The 21,924-nt window shown below is 33.2% G+C and overlaps 1 protein-coding gene across 2 annotated transcripts in view; it reads right to left on the bottom strand.

Annotated features, from left to right (window-relative positions):
- Positions 1 to 21,924, bottom strand: part of LOC140765381 (plastidic glucose transporter 4) — a 47,811-nt gene that overhangs the window by 16,405 nt on the left and 9,482 nt on the right. For both annotated transcript variants that reach the window (XM_073104440.1, XM_073104439.1), the window contains exons 3-9: positions 14,695 to 14,806; positions 14,524 to 14,591; positions 13,798 to 13,930; positions 13,625 to 13,724; positions 13,420 to 13,532; positions 1,742 to 1,835; positions 1,515 to 1,668 (exon numbers count right to left, since the gene is read on the bottom strand). In XM_073104440.1, the coding sequence (XP_072960541.1) occupies positions 1,515 to 1,668; positions 1,742 to 1,835; positions 13,420 to 13,532; positions 13,625 to 13,724; positions 13,798 to 13,930; positions 14,524 to 14,591; positions 14,695 to 14,806 (774 nt within the window). The remainder of the gene's footprint in view (positions 1 to 1,514; positions 1,669 to 1,741; positions 1,836 to 13,419; positions 13,533 to 13,624; positions 13,725 to 13,797; positions 13,931 to 14,523; positions 14,592 to 14,694; positions 14,807 to 21,924) is intronic.

Genomic DNA, 21,924 nt, shown 5'->3' with positions numbered 1-21,924 from the left:
TTGTTTATCACATAGTGATGACCCTAACCAGATTAGTTATAAGGAAAAAACTCGAGCATATCTCAAGCTAACTTCTTATTGATGTGGATCCGTAAGCGTAGTCCTAAGATGAGATAGATAGCACTCTTAAAATTGAGAAGAGTTGCATAATAAGTATGATATTAGCTTATCAATTGCATCTTTATGGCTGATGTTTATTATTCATATTATGAATTTACTGCTTATTTTTTTAATTGTTGAACTTCGATTAATATTTTATTAGATAAAGAATGATTTTCTAGTTTTTGAGTGGATTTACTCACTAAGTTATAGTTGTTAGCTCATGAGATCCATTTTCTAACATTTCAGGTACTAATTAATAATAACTGAACAAGATGCACTAGGACCTCACCTCTACTTAAGATCTACCTCTTTAATCTTTTAATTCTATTAGTCTTTATGGTTTAAATTTTAGTTAATTCAATTTGATTGGAGACATATTGGTAGTGATATTGGTCATTTTCATTATTGTTGGATCATATTTATTAGAGTCAGATATTTATATTAAATTCTTATCATGATGGACTTGGAAATTATTTATTAAGTTTTCATGTATTTCAAATGTATTGAGATACATGGCGGTCATGATTTTAATTTAAGATTGTGATAGTATCATCTTTGCGTAGGAAACATGGCTGTAGTCGACAATCAATTTCTCCACAAACCCTACTTTAAGTGAGTAAGCAACATTTTTCCTATTTTTCTATTATTTTTACCGAATTTTTAGGATCTTTTTTACATTTTAAAACATTTTTAGGATTTTAGGTAATTAAAATATAGACCAATATAGAAATGAGTGATACAACGATGGATATGACTGATACAGTCAACTATGTATTAATTTTTCCAAGAGTTGATATCAATAGTAAAATCAATATTTGGAACTCTGATATATAATAGCAAAACTAGCTTAGAACTATGAGTCTACCGGTCTCAGGAGTGTCTAGACTAATGTCCAAAACCAATTTGTTCTGACAGGCCAGCCAAAACTCAAAAACATGGAGAAAACGAAGCCAAAATTATCGTAAGCAACTGAAACTCCATATGTGCTTAAAAGCCGAAATTCAAGATAACTTCCAACTCTGGTGATTTTAAAGCGCATTTTACCAATAACAAGGCAACTTTTATAAAAGCTTACATGTATTCTCATATATGATATATCAGCACATGCATGCAGTATGTATGAGGTACATAAATGCGCATTTCATGGTGCTTAAAATATAGGTAGAAATAGTCTAAGGACATTCATTAAAAAGAAAAGGTAGAATTAGATATGTCACATAGAATATACTCCTAAGCACCCAGTTTGCTAATAAATATTTCTCTCCTGGCTTAGTTCACTGAATCATGGAACATAAACCTTATTAAAGATGATGCTCTGATGCTAAAGGAAGACAAGGTAAACTAGTACATAAGAACAGCAGCAAAAGTACTGTTTGTACAAAATCCAAGTCTATCAGCTGGAATCAAATTACCTCTCCAGTAGCGTTTACTGAAAAGATCGAGCCAACTAGCATCTGGTTCTGTAGAACCTTGGCTTCCTGCTTTCAGATCATTCATAACGTCAGCAAGCCTTTCTTTTCCGTACAGCTTCTTAATCGCTGTTTCTGCTTGAGAATATCTCCCTTGCTATAAATATAAGACATGAGCATTAATAAATCCCAACAATAATCAAAATCTTTAGTTAGTTTCAAACAAAAACCTGGACAAGCCAGCGTGGACTTTCAGGAGAGAAACCCATTCCTAGTGCCATCAGGATCGATGGAATTATTGCAATACCAAACATTGTCCTCCACCTAATTAACAGAAATTCAATGATAAAGATAACCTCTATAACCAAATGCTGCAAATAATATTTTGCGATAATTACACTAAGTCACTAACACTATCTGAATTATTGCTCATATTTGCATAAATTTCCTCATCTTTTTTTTGGGTACACATTGACTCCACTAAATTATAGAAAATCTCTCACCCCTTTTACAATATTAATAAAAAATATCAAATGACAATTTTCTCCTCAACTTTTCATTCTTTCTTTCCTTTAGAAAAAGGATTAGCTGGTTCCTAAAGAGCCTAAAAACAATGTTCGTCAAATCGGCCAATCCCTATCCAGATTAGAATCGACCAGATCCAATCTTGATCAAGGCTTAATCCCAGTCAATGACTAGGATCGACCAGGATCGGGATTGGTCGGTTTTGATTAAACCAAGATAGATCCATTATAGATCTAACCTGGATCTGACACGGAACATTAATTATTGATGTCCCTAAGCTAGAAACTATCTTTCTCTCTTTACTCTTTTCTTTTCTCTCTCCTTTTTCCTTTTCGTCATACTCTCACTCTTTCTAACAGTGAGATCTAGCTTCAACGAAGTCTGACAAACTCCGGCGATGTAGATCTAACTCTAATAAACTCCTATAAACTCTGGTATATAATTTTTTAATTTTATTAAATTTTTTGCTCTCAATTTTTTAATTTCTTTTACTCTCTTTTTCTTCTCTCTTTCTTCTTCTCCTTCATTGCACCATAATTTTTCACTTCTTTTTTGTTTTCTTTCTCTCTCCCTCTCTCTAATCTCTTCTTCTTTTTCTTCTCTTTACTAATTTTTTCCACATAATAACTCTCCAAAATTCAAATTGTTCTTTGCTGAATTTACTAAAGTTGTGAATAAATATTTGCTGAAATTATGATTAATATTTGCTAAATTATTTAATTTGCTGAAATTGAAATTAAATGTTTGCTGAATTATTTAATTTGCTGAAATTGTGATTAAATATTTGCCGAATTATTTAATTTGCTAAAATTGAGATTAAATATTTGCTGAATCATTTAATTTGCTGAAATTGAGATTAAATATTTACTGAATTATTTAATTTGCTAAATTGAGATTAAATATTTGCTGAAATTTAATTTTTAATTTTTTTTAATTATTTAATTTGCTGAAAATTGAGATTAAATATTTGCTGAAATTGTATTTTAATTTTTTTTCTGAATTATTTAATTTGCTGAAATTGAGACGAAATATTTTTAATTTGATTTTCTGAATTATAATTAAGTTAGTTTTGGAAATCAAAAGAAAAATGTTAGCTTATCTAATAGGCAAAAAGAAGGATAAATAAAGTGCACAAAGAATATAGTCAATAATTCGTCAATAATGCATGACTATAAAAATATTGATGATAATAACAGTGAACAGAGTAGGAATGATTATGAGGAGACAAATAAGTAATAGAAAAAGCAGAAATACACAAAGGGGGGAGGGAATGAGAAAAAACAATGGTGGATCTGATAGTAGGTTTCAAAAATTTAGATCAGTTCATATGTAGAGAGAGAGAATATGAAACTAGTAGTTCTAGGACTCCTAGTGTACTAGACTTTACAACAAAATCTAAAAATATTAGACCGATTAATACATATCTTTAAAAAAAAATGGGTCATACACAGACTACTATCAAGACAGCTCTTAAAGATAAAAAAATACAAAGAAATATATTGGTTGGGCTGTCTCTAAATTTTTCTTCTATAATTATATTCCTTTCAATATAGCTGATAGCCCTTATTATCACATCATGGTGAATACTAAACAATCAGTAGAGTTTGGTGTTCCACCTCCTAGTTTAAAAGATATTGATATTAAATATCTTAACTTATAAGTAAATGAGCTTCACACTTATATTGAGACATTTAAAAATTATTAGGATAAATTTAGTTGTATACTAATGTGTGATGAGTAGACTACACAGAACAAAAAAAATATAATTAATTTTCTAGTGTACTCAAGTATTTTCAAATCTGTGAATGTTATTGCTTATTTTAAAAGGGCAAATTATATCTTTCAGTTGATCGATAAGATAGTAGAAGAAATTGGTGAAAAAATAATAGTCCAAGTGGTTACTAATAATAGGACAAATTATAAGACTACTAGATAATTACTTATAATAAAAGAATAACATTTATATTGGACATCATGTGATGTATATTATCTTGATCTCATGTTGAAAGATATTGTCAAAGATTCTAAAATTAATATAATCATAAATGAAGATTAGAGGTTGACAAACTTCATAAATAATCATAGTTAAGTTCTTAATTTGCTTAGAAAGATAACTGATAGTAGAGAGATTATCAAACCTGGCCTCACTAGATTTACCACTCATTTTCTAGCATTGGAGAGCATAATGCGATATGAAGAAGAAATTATATGAGTATTTACATTATCTAAATAGTAAATCATGGTTGGGTTCTTAATTTGCTTAGACTAATAATTGGTGGTAGAGAGATTATCGGATCCGACCTCACTAGATTTACCACACATTTTCTAACATTGGTGAGTATAATGCGATATAAAGATGAGATTATACAAGTATTTATATCACTAGAGTGGTCTAAAAAATTAAGAATATGAAACCTAAAAATCAAAATTTTGGTGAAGCTTGAAAAAGCATGGCTTTTAAAATGCATTTGATATAATATTGCAATTTTCACTACAATAGCCTTTGTCAAGGTAATACGACTTATAGACAGTGACAACAAGTCTGAGATAGATTTCTTATATAAGGCTATCGACATAGCAAAAGAGTCAATAAAAAACAAATATGGGCAAAAATTATAGGAAGTGATGAAAGTTGATTGACTCCAGATAGAACAAACAACATAAAGATATACATGATGTTGGTAAGCATTAATTTAATTATTTATTTTTTAAAATATTTTGAAATTTGAATACTTACAAATTTTAAATTATAATTTCTACATGATATTTTCTGAATCCAAGATTTTAATTCTCTATAAATATCAATAATCATTAATACTTAAAGTCTTGTTAGGAATTAGAAAGGCAATCAGCAGACTAGAGCCTGACATTCATAAGCAAATCATTTACGATAAAGAAGTAAGTTATTATTCAATTGAATAATTTTATAATTATTTGTTTCAAGGTTTAATATATTCAATTATTTGTTTCAAGTTTTAATATATTCAATATTTTTATAAAATATATTTAATAATATATTTCAGATGAAGAAATATAGATTAAGAGCTGGCCAATTTGGTTCTGCTAAAGTTGCTGCTATATCTCATAATAGTCCAGCTGAATGGTGGTCTATTTACAGATATGAGGCACTAAATTTGACACTAATAATAAAGAAGATTTCAAGTCAAACTGTCTTCATCACAGCATGAAATAATTTGGACTACATTTTCTTTGATCCAAATCAAAACATGTAATCGATTGACAATAAAGATATTAGATAAATTGGTGTTCTGCCATTATAATATAAAATTGAGGGAGAAATTTAGAAAGACAAAATAATCAGTTCATTAATTTAAATCATGTTTTGTATGAAGAAGATTTCTAACTCTATGGGTCAGAAATGAATGATAGGTTATTAGATGATAGAAATAATTCATGATTAGATAAGGCATTAAGAAAACCACAACTAGAACAAAGGTTAGTACAAATCGTTCAGTAGCGAGAGATAGTATAACTATTAGTACCAGCGATAATCCTAATGATCCTGATGATACAGCTAGTGGTGAGTTCGTCCCTTCCACATTTGCTGGGAGAAGTCAAGAAGGCATAAGAATTGAAGACAGAGAAACTAAGGATGTACATATATATCAGCAACATCTTTATTAGAATGTTACTTCCTATGACTATAGATCAATAAGTATTGATCGTTTAGAGCCATCATATGATCCATATGCTAGTTATTATATTTCTGAGTGTCCTCGATATCCTTAGTATCCTTAGACACAAAATCCACATGTTGATTATTATCCTCCTCAGAGAAAACAAGATCCATTCGATATAAATGAAATGATGCAATCACTGTTTGGAGCACCAAGACATCATTATTTACAAATTTATAGTGATTATGATAAAGACCACAAAACTTTACGAGAGTCAGCTCGGTATTCATCAAAATTTTAACTTTTTATTTAATTTTTAATACTCATATGTGAAGAATTATTATTTTCTTATTTTTTGTAATGTTCTCTAAATTTTTAGAAATTTTACTACATTTTTAAATAATATTTAAAATTTTATGTAATTAAAAAAATTCAATCTGATTTGAGCAACCAATATGTATCGTTTTTTGGAAGGTCGATCCCGATCTCAATCCCAATTTTTCGAACCTTGCCTAAAAGTGATCACATAACACTTCATAATATATTTTAACAAGAAAATCAACAAATACTAACAGAAGGGGCATTTCGGAGGTGTTCCATAGCTAATGGGATCACATCACACTCTCATGTCATATACTCATGGAAAAATCTAATAAATAACTGATGGAATGGACATTTCGAAGGTTTTCAATAATGGAGTATGCGTCACAAAAAAGAAATTAGGGATCTATATGAAAATTAATAACAATTATGTGATATTCCTTAAACAAAAATAAATATTAACATTGTCTTTAATGATATTCACTTAGTTTCGAGCATTTAGGTTTTTATGTTAGTAGAAATGTAGTGATTAATAACTCAGATAGATCCCTATTTTGTTTCTAATGAGAATTACTCTGTTTCGAGGATGAAACATATTTTAATGGTGATAGAATGTGGAGACCATAATCATTGATAGTGGTATACACTATGCTCATCTCATTTAGCTTTTAACAAAGAGAATGTATAATTCTACTAGTTCTAATCTCATTATTAGGCTCTAAGGAAGCTAGATTTGAAAAGAGTCTTAAGGAATTTGTAATGCTCCTAATAGTTTCAACTTATTCACTTGGTATTACTTCTTTCACAAAGAGAAGACAGTAATTTTTAAAGTTTGAAATGACATTATTTAATCTAAAAGAACAAGTTAAGCATGACAACAATCAAAGGGATTGTTTATTTTCTAAAGGAGATCATACTATGGCAAACTAGATTTCTTGAGTTAATGACTAGACTAGCACTAATGATCTGATTAGTGAGTTAATTGAGTTTATGTTCCATGGTTAAGATTAATTATCAAAGTGAGTGTTTCATTAATTGAGGACTATATTCTTATTATGTTTTAGTGTAATTCAACAAAACTAAGTTGCTTAATTGCTTATCATTTTAGGTGACACTTGATATGTGAAAGAATGAACACCTCATGTTTGTTTGCTTGGGAGAGGATAAGAACATTTAGGCAGCCACCCAACTTCGAAATTTGCCAATAATTAGAGAAAGAAAAGGACAAAACAGAAAGGAGAAGAGAAAGAAAAGAAACAAACTCTCTTTAGGAAAAATTTAGTAGCTAAGAATTCTCACTAGTAAAGATATGAATTCTCATGTTCTCTTAATTTCTATATGTTGGTTTTAGTGATTAGGTACAGAGAAAGAGAACTTGAACTAGAATTTGGAGCTTTTATGTTAAAGCTTTCTATGTGGATTTCGAACACTAAATTTAATGGTAGTGTTTCATAGATAAAATATATAGAGAATATTCCAACTAGAATTATTTTTAAAGCTATCTTAAAGGAGATCATTGTTAGAACACTAAATTTTATGCAGATTTTAAGGTCTTATATCATTGTTAGGGGACTATTTTAGATATAAGATGCTCTCTAGTGTTAGTTATTATAAAATATTATTACTAATTGTACTCCAGCAAGTTAGGATTAGGAATTACCTTATTTCTAATTCAGCTAGATAAAGCTGAAAATGTTCTTTTATTTTGTTCCCTTCTACTATCAATTATGGTTTCTCTAGAACAAGACAAGTGAAAGAAAAAGCTTAGAATTAAGAACTATTATGTTAGAGGTTATTTTCAGATTTTCAAATCCTTATTTATAATTAGAGGATGTATTTTTGATATATGGCAGTGTTGTCTAGAGGGATTAATTTCATTATTGTGAGTTTCCATTTTTAAGTGGATTGTTTAAGTGAATTATTAGAGAGCATAAGTGAGTAGTACCTTAACTGAATTTCAATTAGACCTAGTTGCTTATATCACTTAGGGAAAGTTAGAGGTGAGAGGATCTTAATAAGAATATAGTGAATTAGTTAATGTTGAAGGTGTTGATGTGTAGATAGAAGTTCAAGTATTGTTTGAATTTTTCAGGTTAGGATGCAAATGTTTTTCTAAGTCAAATTTTGGTGCAAGATCTGATTTCTAAGTCTTCTATTCAAGTGAGTAAACAAATAAAATATGTTTTATAACTTGTAAGTAAGACTAGTTTTCCTATTTATGTAATTAGATAGTTTTGTGAAGCATATTTGAGCAATGGGATTTAAATTTTATATGAACTCTCTATTCGGTACTTGTTTATATTTCTTGCTCAATGCAAATGTTGCTATTACTGTTTTACATGAGTTGGTTTTACATATGACCTGGTTTGATATTTGTATTTGCACGAATGCACTATAAATATTTATTCGTTTGAGAGAGTTATATTTGTTGATTTTGTGCTTAAAATGAGTTTGATATTTGAAGACTTTGTAAATCCACATATTGGATTATGGGCTTGAAAGTCATCATTTGAGTCATTTGATAGGAACCATGTGTTATACTGGTTGGTTAGTAGATGAATATTAAAATGAAATTACACAGATTGAAATCCGAAAACTCTGGTATCTCGAAGAATAAATAGGGCGGAATTTGGTACCCTCAGAGTTAATAAGGGCGGTCCCTATCAGTGGGGCCAATATACTAATATTCTGATATCCCGAAATTAAAATGGGATGGGCCTGTAAGTGGGCAATATAGACAATGGTTTCCTAAGTGGATGTTATCTGAGTTGATATATATATATGTGAGATATCAACTATATCCTAGTTATATAATATATGACATGGTTTTGATTATGCTACATATATTTGGATTTGTGCATTAAAGCATTATTTGCTACTATAGTTATCTGCGTACTATAATATAGTTTTTATTATATGTTCGGTTTTAAAAATGGTTTACTCATTAAGCGGAGCTGTGAGCTCATTATCTCATTCCTCCCATTTCAGATGTCCCTTAGGCCTTGTTCACATTAGTAACGAAGATGAAATAGGAATAACAAATAAGAATTGTTATTATCAAAATGAAGGATTTATTCTAGAAATAACTATTCCTATATTTACTTATATTCTAGAATAAAAGTGTGATAATTATGTTTTGTCAGAACCAAAAAAAAAAAATTTATTTGGGAGTTGAGAGAGGAGGGCTGGCAGCCCCTCCCCTCTCCCTCTCCAGCACGCGATGAGGCGCGGAAAAGAGGGGATTTCATTTAATCCGAATAGGATTAGATTTGATCCTCTTCTAATCTATAAATTTAACCCTAATCCTCTGTCTCTCCTCAACCCCCCCCCCCCCCCCCCCAAGCCTTCTTCTCCTCCATCATTTTCTTTCTTTTCTCACCGTCGGAGTCGTCGCTGTAGGATCGATTCACCGGAGGAAATTGGGACCACCACACTCCTTCCCGGTGAGCCCTCTCTCATCCCTCTAGTTTAATTTAAATTTAAAAAGATAGATTAGAAATACCTAATTCGTAGAATTCGGCCTCGTCGGCAAATCAGGCCGGCCGGCGGCTTCGGGTCACAATCGCATCGTCACCGGAAGCTTCGTGCTCCAAGCCAGTGTCGGTAATGTCTTCTAGGGAGCCCTCGTGGCCCCAATCGCCGTCGGCCTCGGCGTGGGCCGTCGATGGTGAGTACTCCTCCACCTCGTGAGGACGATAGAGAGAGAAAGAGAGAGAGAGAGAGAGAGCCAAGTCGCCGATAGTCACTCCCCCCCCCCCCCCCCCCCCCCCCCCTCCCTTCCCCTCGATCCTTCTCTTTCTCGCGTCGATCGCGAGAGGGAAGAAAGGGGTTGGCTGGGGTCGGGTTTAACCCAAGCCAACCCCTTTTTCCTTTTAAGTTCAAGTTCGGTTCGGGTTTGAATTTCAGATCCACAAACCCAACCCGAACCGAATCTCTTGAGTGGGTGGGCTGCGGGTTAGCCCATAGCCCAGTTCACTTAGTTTTGGGCTAAGCCTCAGCCCAACCCGATTAATTAAAATTTCCTTTTTTGGATTGGGCCGGGACAGCATTAGCCCAGCCCAATCCAATGGGTAATTAAACCCATTTTAGTTCTTTTTAGTTTTTAAATTTTAAAAATATTGATATTATTCAAATTAAAAAAAAATATTATTATTTATTATTTAAGGTGGTGATTTTTAGTACGTGAGCTAGAGATTTGAGATTTCGGTTGTCTTACCTAGACTCAGGTAAGTGTGTTCACTCACATATTTATTTTATTATATTTCATACCTTTGTCAAACCATGTAAATTTTCTGTGTAAATTATTTATTTCACTCTTACGTACAAAAATTTAATTGTTACAATTCCTGTGTGCAAATCTATTTTATTTTATCTGTACGTGCAAAAATTTAATTGTTATATTTTCTGTGTGCATTTAATCATTATACTCAGTGCATCACCATACTTCGGACAAATATTGAAATTTGTGAAAAAAAAAATGAGACTAGTATTAGTACGACTTAGAGAACAGTCCCAATATAAATCGCTTGTGATTTTCTGTGGTGACTCAAGTCTATCTGAAAGTCCAGAAGAAAGTCCTAAATTAAATCACTACGGTGACTTTCTTAGGTGACTCTGGCGGGGTTAGGGAACAGTCCTAGGATGAATGAGAAAATTTCCTAGGTGACTAACTTCTCTCAACGATTAGAGGAAAAGACAGAGTGTGTTGGTCACAGGGTGATACCATCTGATGACCCTAACCGGATCAGCTATGAAGAAAAGTCCCGAGCGTCATCTCGAGGTGACTTCTAATTGATGTAGATCCACAGGGTTTAGACCCATTGAGACATATGATAGTATAAATATTAAAAGATGTTAATATGTTGAAAACGTGCAAGGTTACAAGTTGTGACACCTCTCTATTATTATCATTATTATTATTTAGAAAGCATGCCTATTGCATATTGTTATGGACATTGTTGCTCTTAGTTTAATTTATTCAGCATTAATATGATTTAAAATTTATTTGGTTTTCGAGTGGATTCCACTCACTGAGCTATAGTTGTTGGCTCATGGATTCTATTTTTTTTGTATTTGTTTATCTATTTCAGGTAATAGTCAGCGGGGCGACTGAGCGAGATGTACCCGAACTCCACCTCCACTTAGGATTCACCTATTTACTTTTCCGCTCTGTTAGATTTTATGCTATAGATTAGAAGTTTTATTTATTTAGTTTAGAGACTCAAAAACATTAACATTGTTTTATGTTATTGCAATTAGTTTTAAAATTTAATAAAGCAGATTTTTATTTTATTTATTTATTTTACCATCGTACACGTAAAAAGTATTGTTAAGGCTTCGTGTATCTCAAGTATATTAAGATCCATGGCCGGTCATGATTCCTATTACAGATCGTAACATATTTGATGTGATATAAAGTAAAGATAAAAGAAAGAAAAATTACTAAAATACCCTTCGTTTGATTTGAAATAAATTGATGGACTAGATGGTAAAATAAATTAATATATTTTATGTCTGTGATGTTTTAAAGTTACGTATGCAATACTAGGCTAGGATATTACATATGCAATGCTGGGCTAGGACATTACATATGCAATACTAGGCTAGGGCATTACATATGCTTATCCAGAGAGATAGATATACAATGCAATGTAAGAAAAATATGCAATTGAATGTTTGAAAGGTAGGTATGCTATGCTTATATAAATTTCTTATTATAATTTAAATATATTTAAATTTAAATATTGGTTTATTAATATTTGTTTATTTTAACATTTAATCCTACATATTTTATAGTCAAAAATAATATTTTATTATTTTAAATATTTTAAATATTACGATATTTTATAATATTTTAAATGTTATTATATTTTATAGTCAAAAATACTTAAATTTTATTCTATATTTTTTATCGTATCTTTGCAAAATGAGATTATTGAAAATATAAAAGAATTTACACTTTCATATGATTTATTTTAGCTTAAAACATGAGATTATGAATAATATTATATTAACTTTTCCCAAATTTCTTATTTTATTATTTAAAAAAAGAGATTTAATTTAAGTTAATAAATAGCTTAGTAAATATATTATTTTATCTGAGTAAATATTTATTTTGATAAAATATTAGTTTATTAATATTATATTTTTTATGTTATTAGTACATATAAAAATTATTTTAATAATAAGATAATTTATCAAAATTATTATATCAATTAAGTACTATATTATTGAGAAGTTTATAATATTTATATTTATATTTAAGTATATAAAATTAAAATAATATTTAATAAGAATAGTTTTTAAAATGTGCTTATTTTTATGAAAGCACTAAATTATTGACATTTATGCTGTTTAAATTGAATTTTATTTATTTAGTGTAAAATAAAAAATATATATGATAAGATAGAAAGAGAGAGTAGAGAGTGACAAATAATGATAAAATATTGATAAGATGTTTAAGAGAGAAGAGAGATAAGTAATGAATTATGATAAGATTTTTTTAAAGAGATAAGAGATGAGTGATAAATTATAACAAAATATTTAAGAGAAGTTGTAGTCAAGTCGGGTAAATTGGTAACTGGATTATTATGTGGTATAAGATGTAATTTTAATAAATAGTGTTTATATTCTAGAATATAACTATTTTGATGTTTAGCTGTTATTCTAAAATAAAAGATTATTCTAAAATAAGAATTATTGTTATTCCTAAGGTGAATGAGATCTTAAGATGTGTGACGACGTAACGAGACTCTCAACAACATTATTTTGGATAGCACATTAATAATTATCTCATTTTGACAATTTTTGTATTGTACCCTATTAAGGATAGTTATTAGCCCCATGTGGTTTGTATTTCTACATCAAAATCAGTAGATATGACATTGATAAAAGTCGACTGATTGTTCTAAATGAGGCATTAGAGTTTTATTTAATATAGAGAAGTTCAAATGTTTATGTGTGTTAGTCTGGTATTTGGGTTATTGAGTTTATCTCTCTTGATTAAAGAAAAAGAAAATTATTATCTCATTTTCTAGTGAAAGAATATCATAGAAGGGGTTTTGTAGGCTTTTCACTCTACTAGGCATAGTCCCCTAGTAGGTTGCAACAGGTCCCATCTCCTTGTACTATAGTGTTACTAGTGGTCTAGTAGTGTTACCAGTAGTCTAGTAGTCTAGTAGTCTAGTAGTCTAGTAGTCTAGTAGTATTACTAGTAGTGGGGGTGTGACAGTTCAGAAATTTTGGGTATAATTATCCCTATTATTTTGTGAACATTGAAACACTCCGTTCCATACATTTCACTTAATTTTTAAAAAAAAATTCCACAACAACGAGATAACCTCTATAACCAAATGCTGCAGTTTGAAAATGAAAAGTTGATAATATTCAGTTTCATACATTGATTAACATTGAGGAAAACATACCAAAAAGGATTTCCTGCCAAAGGCAATCCAGCTACCAAAGCTGCAAGAATACCAATGCAAATGAAAAGTTGATTAACAGATCCAAGTGCTCCACGAATTTCAGTTGGTGATATCTGAATATAACAGATACTTTAGCATCAAATATATAGGGAGGAAATAGACTGGCAATAAATAAAAATTCCATCAACATCTAATATTTGTAAACCTCAGATATGTAAAGTGGTACAATGGCAGAAGAGATGCCAATTCCAACTCCAGCAAGTAATCGGCCAATTATCATTGTGCGCACATCCTGAGCTGTAGCACTGGAATATTTCTTTATTAGCTAACATAACTGCATGAACTAAACTGGAGTCTACAGATGACTTGAAAATGTACCTGAGAAATGCACCGATTGCAAGTGGAATAGCATCTAACTGGAAAGTTCTTGTTCTCCCAAATTTATCTGCCAATGCTCCTCCAGTGAAAGCACCTACTGTAGCACCAGCAAGTAATGTGCTAACCACCCAACCTGAGGCAAAAGAGAAGTACTCATTTTTGCACCTCAGAATGGTTCAATGAAATAAAAACCTCGCATTCTATATTTATGACTACTAAGGACATGGAGAGAAAAAGAATTCTATACCAGAAGGCATGCTATTGTTCACTAACACCAGGTTGCCACTAGAGGATAGTACACAATTTTTAGGTGCAAAACAAGCATCAATTTCACTTTAGTGTGTGTTTGGTTGATAAGAAGTGGGGAAAGAAAGTCGTGGGAGTTTCTAGTGAGTAGAAGTGAGTAATTATGACTTATTAAAAGTTGAAAACATTTAGCAAAAGTGAGTTATTGCAATTAAAGATGGCATGCAGAATATAAAATTGTCGAAAGTGTAATTCTCTCTTTCTAGAATAGAAAGTAAAGTGAAAAAAAGTTAGGTGGTTTTAGGGAAGTGGAAAACTCATTTCTCACTCTATTTTCTTCATTCAAACACCATAAAATGGTAGATTTTTATAAAGTTATCACTTTCTCTCTCCACTTTCAATCAACCAAACACACCCTTAGTAGCAAACGATGATTATCCCTTTTTCTAATTAGTGGCAAGTGAATAACTACTTCAATACCTTGCAATACAGCATTTTCGGCAATTCCAACATCCTTTGAAAGATATTCAAGTGCCCCATTAACCACACTGCAGCATAAAACACATTCAAGAATAAGTTGTGCTACATAGTCAATTTATTTGAAAAATAAACTTATTATTTTGATTGCGGTCGAATTTCAGAATAGCATACCCTAGATGATATCCAAACAGAATGGCTCCCAAGCAAGCGACACCAACATATCGCAAGACAGTACCAGAAGATCTTGTTTGAAGCTTCTCTGATGGTACATCCTCGAGGTCACCTTAAATAGAGTCATAAGAGATGTATCATTTTCAGCCAAAAAATCAAGGAGCCTGCAGTGATGCACTACAAGATAGCCAAATCATTGTAAAACGCAAGACAACTAAATTATTATAAAAAGCAAGACAAAACACTCATGAACTATTCAGGTGTAGTGCCTCTGACAGAATTTGCACAAGGAAACTGCCTGAAACAGTAGCAAGGATGAAAACAACATTGTTAAATACCACTTGAGAGAACAATTCTCTCAAGAAACAAACGTCCTAGTCACCCAAGAAGTGAGTAATGATTTATGTGATATACAAAAGCAAGTTCCTGAGAGGGAAGAAGCATGAAATTGAGTTGGCCTGGCCGTCCGGATGGTGTTACCTTCTTGCCGAACACAATTTAAACTTGAGATAAATAATATCTCCTAATAATAATAAGGGAAATTTTCAAATAGACCATATATTTTAATAATTGTGTTCAACATCATACTTTTGATGTTTTCAAGCAACCCTATTTTTGCACATGACACCCGGCATAAATAAACCAACCAATCTTTACCAAAATGGTATCAAAACAAGAACATTCTGTTAGGGATATTAAGATTAATTTCTAGACTAAGATGCCCTGTTTGCCCTTCTCTCTTCCCCTTGTCTTTCTAAATTTCCCTTGCCTAAAATATCATTATAAAAGCTTTCTTCAAGAACATTTTTCTCAAGGATGCTTAGTAAATTTAGTTGGTGTGGAATTAAGTTAGAAAGTGTCTCAAAGGTACTTTAGGAACTTCATCATACATAGAGTAAATAAACCATAGTGTAAGTTTAAAGATATATCGGTAGGTGGGTGTCATATAAAAATTATTGGGAAAAAGTAGGGGTTAAGTTACAAATAGATTTAAAAAGGGGTGTTAGTTGAAAATTTCCGTAATAATAAGAGATCAGCCCTCCTAACATCAATAGAATACTGAATAATGAAAAGGTGAAAAAAAATGCATTAGATGACAAATCTGTTTCCAGAATTATGGGGATGCTGAGGGTTAAGTAAATAAGTACATCAAATGAAGGAAAATGTGAGTATGTAAAAACAAAAGTGGGAGAATCTTAAATCTTAGGAACCAAACATAAGGATTAAATGAGGAACAAACCCTCATGCAAGCTGAGTGATTGAATAAAAGAGAAGATCAAATAAATCAATTAGCAAAGTAATAATAATTTTAAATAAATTGGGCTTAGGAAAGGAATGGTGGTGTCCGAACAGACCGTTGGACAGTGCTAAATAGCAGGGACTGCTGACTGGCAGAGTTGATACCCAGGAATATTATAAACTTGCAATATGCAAACAGTACTTTGATATCTGAAGTTTTTATTATATTGCTTTGAGAGCATGTCAGGTTTGAGGTTAACTGAAATGAGAATTCTTCAATATATCTAGAAATTGACGATGGGAGGCAAAAGAAGTCTGCTGAGTTGCTAAACCACAAGCATGAAAAGCTGCCTCAAATATCTGGGTTTGCAGCTACATAATTGAAAGCATGGGTAAAATCGGGATCGATCGACCAATACAGGTTAGACCACACCTGATCCTGATCTAGAGTTGACTGGGATCAAGTGGGATCTGCCGATAGTGATCCAGATTGGGATCGGCCGGTTAGGGTTAATCAAGCCAGATCCATAACAAATCTGACTCGAATTCCACCCGAGAACATCAATATGATTTATGTCCCCAATCCACCATAGTCTTCCTCCTCTCTCACTCTCTCTCTTTCTCTTTCCCTACCATAGCAACTGTTTCTCTAATGGAGGGATCCAACTCTGGTAACATCAGTGACGCAAATCTAACTCTGGAAACCTCAAGTATGTGATTTTTAGTTTTCTTTTTTCTTTTTTTTCTTTTCATTTTCTTCCACTCTTTCTCTCTCCTTCTTCACTGCAGAACTTTTTGCTCTTTTTTTTTTCTTCCACACTCTCTCTCCTTCACTGCACAGTAGTTTTTCCATTTTTTTCTTTTTCATTTTCTTCTGCTCTCTCTCTCTTCTTTTTCTTCATCGTACAACTTTTCATTTCTTTTTTTCCGTTTTCTTTGAAGCTCTCTTCTTCTTCTTCTTCACTGCACAGCAACATTTTTTCTTCTCATTTTCTTCCACACACACTCTCTCTCCTATTTCATTGCGATAGCAACCTTTTTTTTCGTTTTATTCAACACATCTCTCATTTCTTTAAAAATATAAATCCATGTCTTTCTACTATAATCATCAAGAAAAGTAGGAAAATAACTATTACCTCCAATGAATGTTGTGTGCATAGGACCATATAGATTGGTATGAACAAGCTCAAGAGGTTTGAATGTCCTCTAAGCTTTTCCACTTAGAAAGAGTCTCAGTAATATTTTCTAAGCGCATATCCTTCACATACTCGATCATGTTAATGAATATTTGGCATGTTTCACAGTGACGACTATGCTGACCAACACGGGGTGTGCCGATCGACACTTTTTATGCCAGCAGCGTATCGGTACGTGGCACGAGGGGTGCCGCACAGAACCCGTCCTAGCGATGATACACTCATCGTAGAGCTTCCGTCGCCGCCATTGTTGCCTGTCATGCTCAAAAGCTCCGTTGATGAAGGCGTCATTGGGGTATCCGAATCTACAACTTAACTCTTAATTCACCCGCCCGAGGTCTTCTTCCTCCTTGTGCTAGGATATCTCCACGTGGGACACAACGATGCCTTCATCTCTAGCAGTGAACGACGACAGCAAGCGACAACGACGAGGTTGAAGACTAAAGTGCCGCTAGTCCCCCTCCTCTTTATCTCTCCCTCCCTTGCAACACAGCTAATAAGTGTTGCAGCACGTGCCCTATCGTGCCAACGAGTGGTTGGCCTGAGCGGTGCCACGGCACAACCATCCATAATGTCTCATACCAAATGTTTTTTGCATATGTGAAAAGAGAGCTAAAACTCAAACGACTATACCAAAGATACTAAAGTCATGACTCATCCTTTATGATAGTATTGAAGAATGAAAGAACTTCACTTTGCATCTCACATGTGTCTTCCTTAAAGAGAACATCATAACCTTTGAAAAAAAAAACTGCCCAACACTCAAAAGATTTTACTTAAAGCCTAAAATATACAAAATATTAGTAATGTACTTTGACTTCTTTCTTTGTTTTAACAAGAAGACCGCCACTTTCCTTGACTAATAGCTTGTTGTCATCTCCAACGTGAATAAATTCATCCAAAGTGATGAAAGCGTATTTATTCCTTGTCATGTGGTTACTACAACCATTATCAACATATCAAATATCATTAATAACATTTTTTATCACTTCCTTGAACATAGTTTGCGTCTTCATTTTCCTCCTTCGTAATACTTTTTCTGCACATTTTTTTTGAGTGAAAATAGTTTCAACAATGATGAGATTAAGTGTCTACATACTGCACTGATCCTCTACCTTACCTCTAGTTGAAATAGATAAGGATGCATTATCATTTTCATTTTCTTTGCTTTTTTTGCCATTGTTTCTAGCTCTCCCACGGCCAAAATGTCGTCATCCTCTCCCTTCAAACCTTCTCTTAATGGAACTTGAGATTAAAAAACTTGCTCTCAAAGAGGAGAATCAAGTTGATTCAAGCGGTGTTCATTGGATTGGAGTGATCCTAATAAACAATAATATGCTCATACTTTCTAATTATACTTCTAAGAATTTTTTCAACAACTCTTTAGTCTAAAACTTTCTCACCATTAATCCTCAAATGATTGATGATAGAGATTACTCGATTAAAATAGCCTTCAACTATGTTGGAGTCCTCCGTGCAAAGAGTACCAAATTCACTTTGAAGAGTTTGACATCGCACCATCTTTCTCTTCTCCTCTCCTTTGTAAGACACTTTGAGTATATCCTATGCTTCTTTCAGTATCAACACGGTCGAGATTCATTCAAAGATTGCCTCGTCGACCACTTGATAAATGAAGAACAGCGCCTTCTTGTCCTTCTTGTGGGTCTCCTTCAACTCATTGAGTTGTGGTGTGAGCGCCATCACATTCTCCTACTCAATATAGTTATTCTCTACAATAACTCATAGATCTTGAGATCCATAGAGAACCTTCATTTGGATACTCTTTGGTTATAATTTTTCTTAGTGAAGCAAGGAAGTTACGATTACAACAAGCTATTGGAAGTCATTATACTTCAAGGAAAGCTAGCTCTAATATTATTATGTTAGGAGAAGTTAGTAGAAAACTCAGAAGAAAAAGATTTTTCTCTTATACTTAGCACAACATGAAGTGCATAAAAGCTTCAAAGTTTTCTTACTTCACTTTCTTACTATTTCATAAGATAAGACCACATATATATAATGGCATGACTCTTAATTATACTATACGACTCTTAGTTATACTAAACTCTTTGCTTTTTAACTTCTAGAGAACTCAAAAGGTTGCCATAATTCAAAGGCATAGAGAAGACCGACAATCACGTCAAAACCAAACACCAATGTTAAATTGATTTTGCCTTCTGTGTTAGAACCAAAAAAAAAATATTTGGGTTGAGAGAGGAGGGTGCACGTGCTCTGCACGTGCAGCCCCTCCCCTCTCCCTCTCCGGTACGCAGCGAACCGCGAAAAAGAAGTGATTTCATCTAATCCGAATCGGATTAGATTTAATCCTCTTCTAATTTATAAATTAACCCTAATCCTCTCTCTCCTCAACCCCCCCCCAGCCCTCTTCTCTCTCTCCTTCCTCCCTTCTTTCGCTTCTTCCTTACCGTCGGAGTCGTCGCTATGACATCGGATCGTCGGAGCACCGCCGCAGGAAATTGGAACCACCACACTCCGCCCCGGTGAGCCCTCTCTCATCCCTCTAGTTTAATTTAAATTTAAATAGGTAAATCAAAAATACCTAATTGACGGAATTTGGCCTCGTCGGCAAATCTGGCCAGCCGGCGGCTTCGAGTCGCAACCGCATCGTCACCGGAGGCTTCATGCTCCAAGCCTGGTGTCGGAGATGTCTTCTACGGGGCCCTCGTGGCTTCGATCGGCGTTGGCTTCCGCGTCGACTGTCGGTGATGAGTTCTTCTCCACCTCGTGAGGACGACAAAGAAAGAGTAAGAGAGAGAGGGAGAGGAGAGGTTGAAGGGTGGTCGTGATGGGGTCGTCGGCGGTCACCCTCTCCCTCAGTCACCTTCTCGTGTCGGCCGCGAGAGGGAAGAAGGGGTTGGCTGGGCTCGGGTGAAACCCGAGCCAACCCCCTATTTCCTTTTAAATCGGGTTCGGTTCGGGTTTGGATTTCGGATCCACAAACCCGAACCGAACCACTTAAGTTTGGTGGGCTAGGTTAGCCTAGCCCGTAGCCCAGTCCACCTAGTTTTGGACTGGGCCTCGGCCCAACCCGATTAATTTAAAATTTTTTGGAATGGGCTGGGCCAACAGTAGCCCAGCCAGCCCAATCCAATGGGTAATTTTAAACCCATTTTAGTTCTTTTTGGTTTTTAAATTTTAAAAATATTGTTATTATTCAAATTAAAAATTTGAATATTATTTATTATTTAAGGTGGTGAATTCTAGTACGTGAGCTAGATATTTGAGGTTTCGGTTGTTTTGCCTAGACTCAGGTGAGTGGGTTCACTCACATGTTTATTTTATTGTATTTCGTATTTTTTGTCAGAACATGTAAATTTTCTGTGTGCATTTAATTATTATATTCAGTGCATCACCATACTTCGTACTAATATTGAAATTTGTGAAAAAAAAATGAAACTAGTATTGATACGACTTAGATAACAGTCCCGGTATAAATCGTTTACGATTTTCCGTGGTGACTCAAGTCTATCTGAAAGTTCAGAAGAAAGTCCTAAATTAGATCACTGCGGTGACTTTCTTAGGTGACTCTGGCGGGGTTAGGGAATAGTCCTAGGAAGAATAAAAAAAATTCCTAGGTGACTCTAACTTCTCTCAACGATTAGAGGAAAAGACAGAATGTGTTGATCACAGGGTGATACCCTCTGATGACCCTAACCGGATCAGCTATGAAGAAAAGTCCCGAGCGTCATCTCGAGGTGACTTCTAGTTGATGTGGATCCACAGGGTTTAGACCCATTGAGATATATGACAGTATAAATATCAAAAAGATGTTAATATGTTGAAAATGTGTAAGGTTACAAGTTGTGACATTTCGCTATTGTTATCATTGTTATTATTTAGAGAGCATGCCTATTACATATTGTGATGGATATTGTTGCTTTTAATTTAATTTATTCAGCATTAACATGATTTAAAATTTATTTGGTTTTCGAGTGGATTCCACTCACTGAGCTATAGTTGTTGGCTCATGGGTTCTATTGTTTTTTCTTTGTATTTGTTTATTTATTTCAGGTAATAGTCAGCGGGGCGACTGAGCGAAATGTACCCGGATTCCACCTCCACTTAGGATTCACCTATTTACCTTTACGCTCTTTTAGATTTTGTGCTTTAGATTAGAAGTTTTTATTTTTATTTAGTTTAGATACTCAAAAACATTAACATTGTTTTTATTTTGATTGCAATTAGTAATAAAATTAAAATAAGCACATTCTCATTTTATTTATTTATTTTGTCATCGTATACGTAGAGAGTATTATTAAGGCTTCGTGCATCTCAAGCATATTGGGATGCATGGCCGGTCATGATTCCTATTTTGAGTCGTGACATTCTACACTAGCCAACTAATCTAATTGACTAGTCAAACAGGCTAATCAAAATGGCATTTTGAGAGTAATAGGGTATTCGGTGTTAGATCAATGTACAACTTTTAACAATGGAGAAGAATTATGAATGTGATCCCTAATTTGTGGAAGATGAAAATACCAGTAGAAGTAGAGGTGAGAGCTTTTATTGTTAGTGGGGAATAATAAAATTCGAACTAGAGATAATCTCTTTAGAAACATGGTGACGGAATGACAAATCGGATATAATGAGACATTTGTTTTTATCATGTAAGTTTGTAAAGGAATCATAAGAAGAATGAAATCTACATGTGGGATAAGGAGAGATCTAAAGAATGTTACGAAGAATTCAGATGTGGCTAAGGAGGGGAAAAGATGATGGAAGTGTTGGCTGACAGCCTAGATAGGGTCTATTTGGTTGGAGTGCAATAGTC

Source organism: Typha angustifolia, chromosome 8 (assembly GCF_048772165.1).
Source record: "Typha angustifolia cultivar Huaian chromosome 8, ASM4877216v1, whole genome shotgun sequence".
Lineage (NCBI taxonomy): Eukaryota > Viridiplantae > Streptophyta > Magnoliopsida > Poales > Typhaceae > Typha > Typha angustifolia.
The sequence above is the reverse complement of the archived record's forward strand: the minus strand, read 5'-3'. Positions and strand labels throughout refer to the sequence as shown.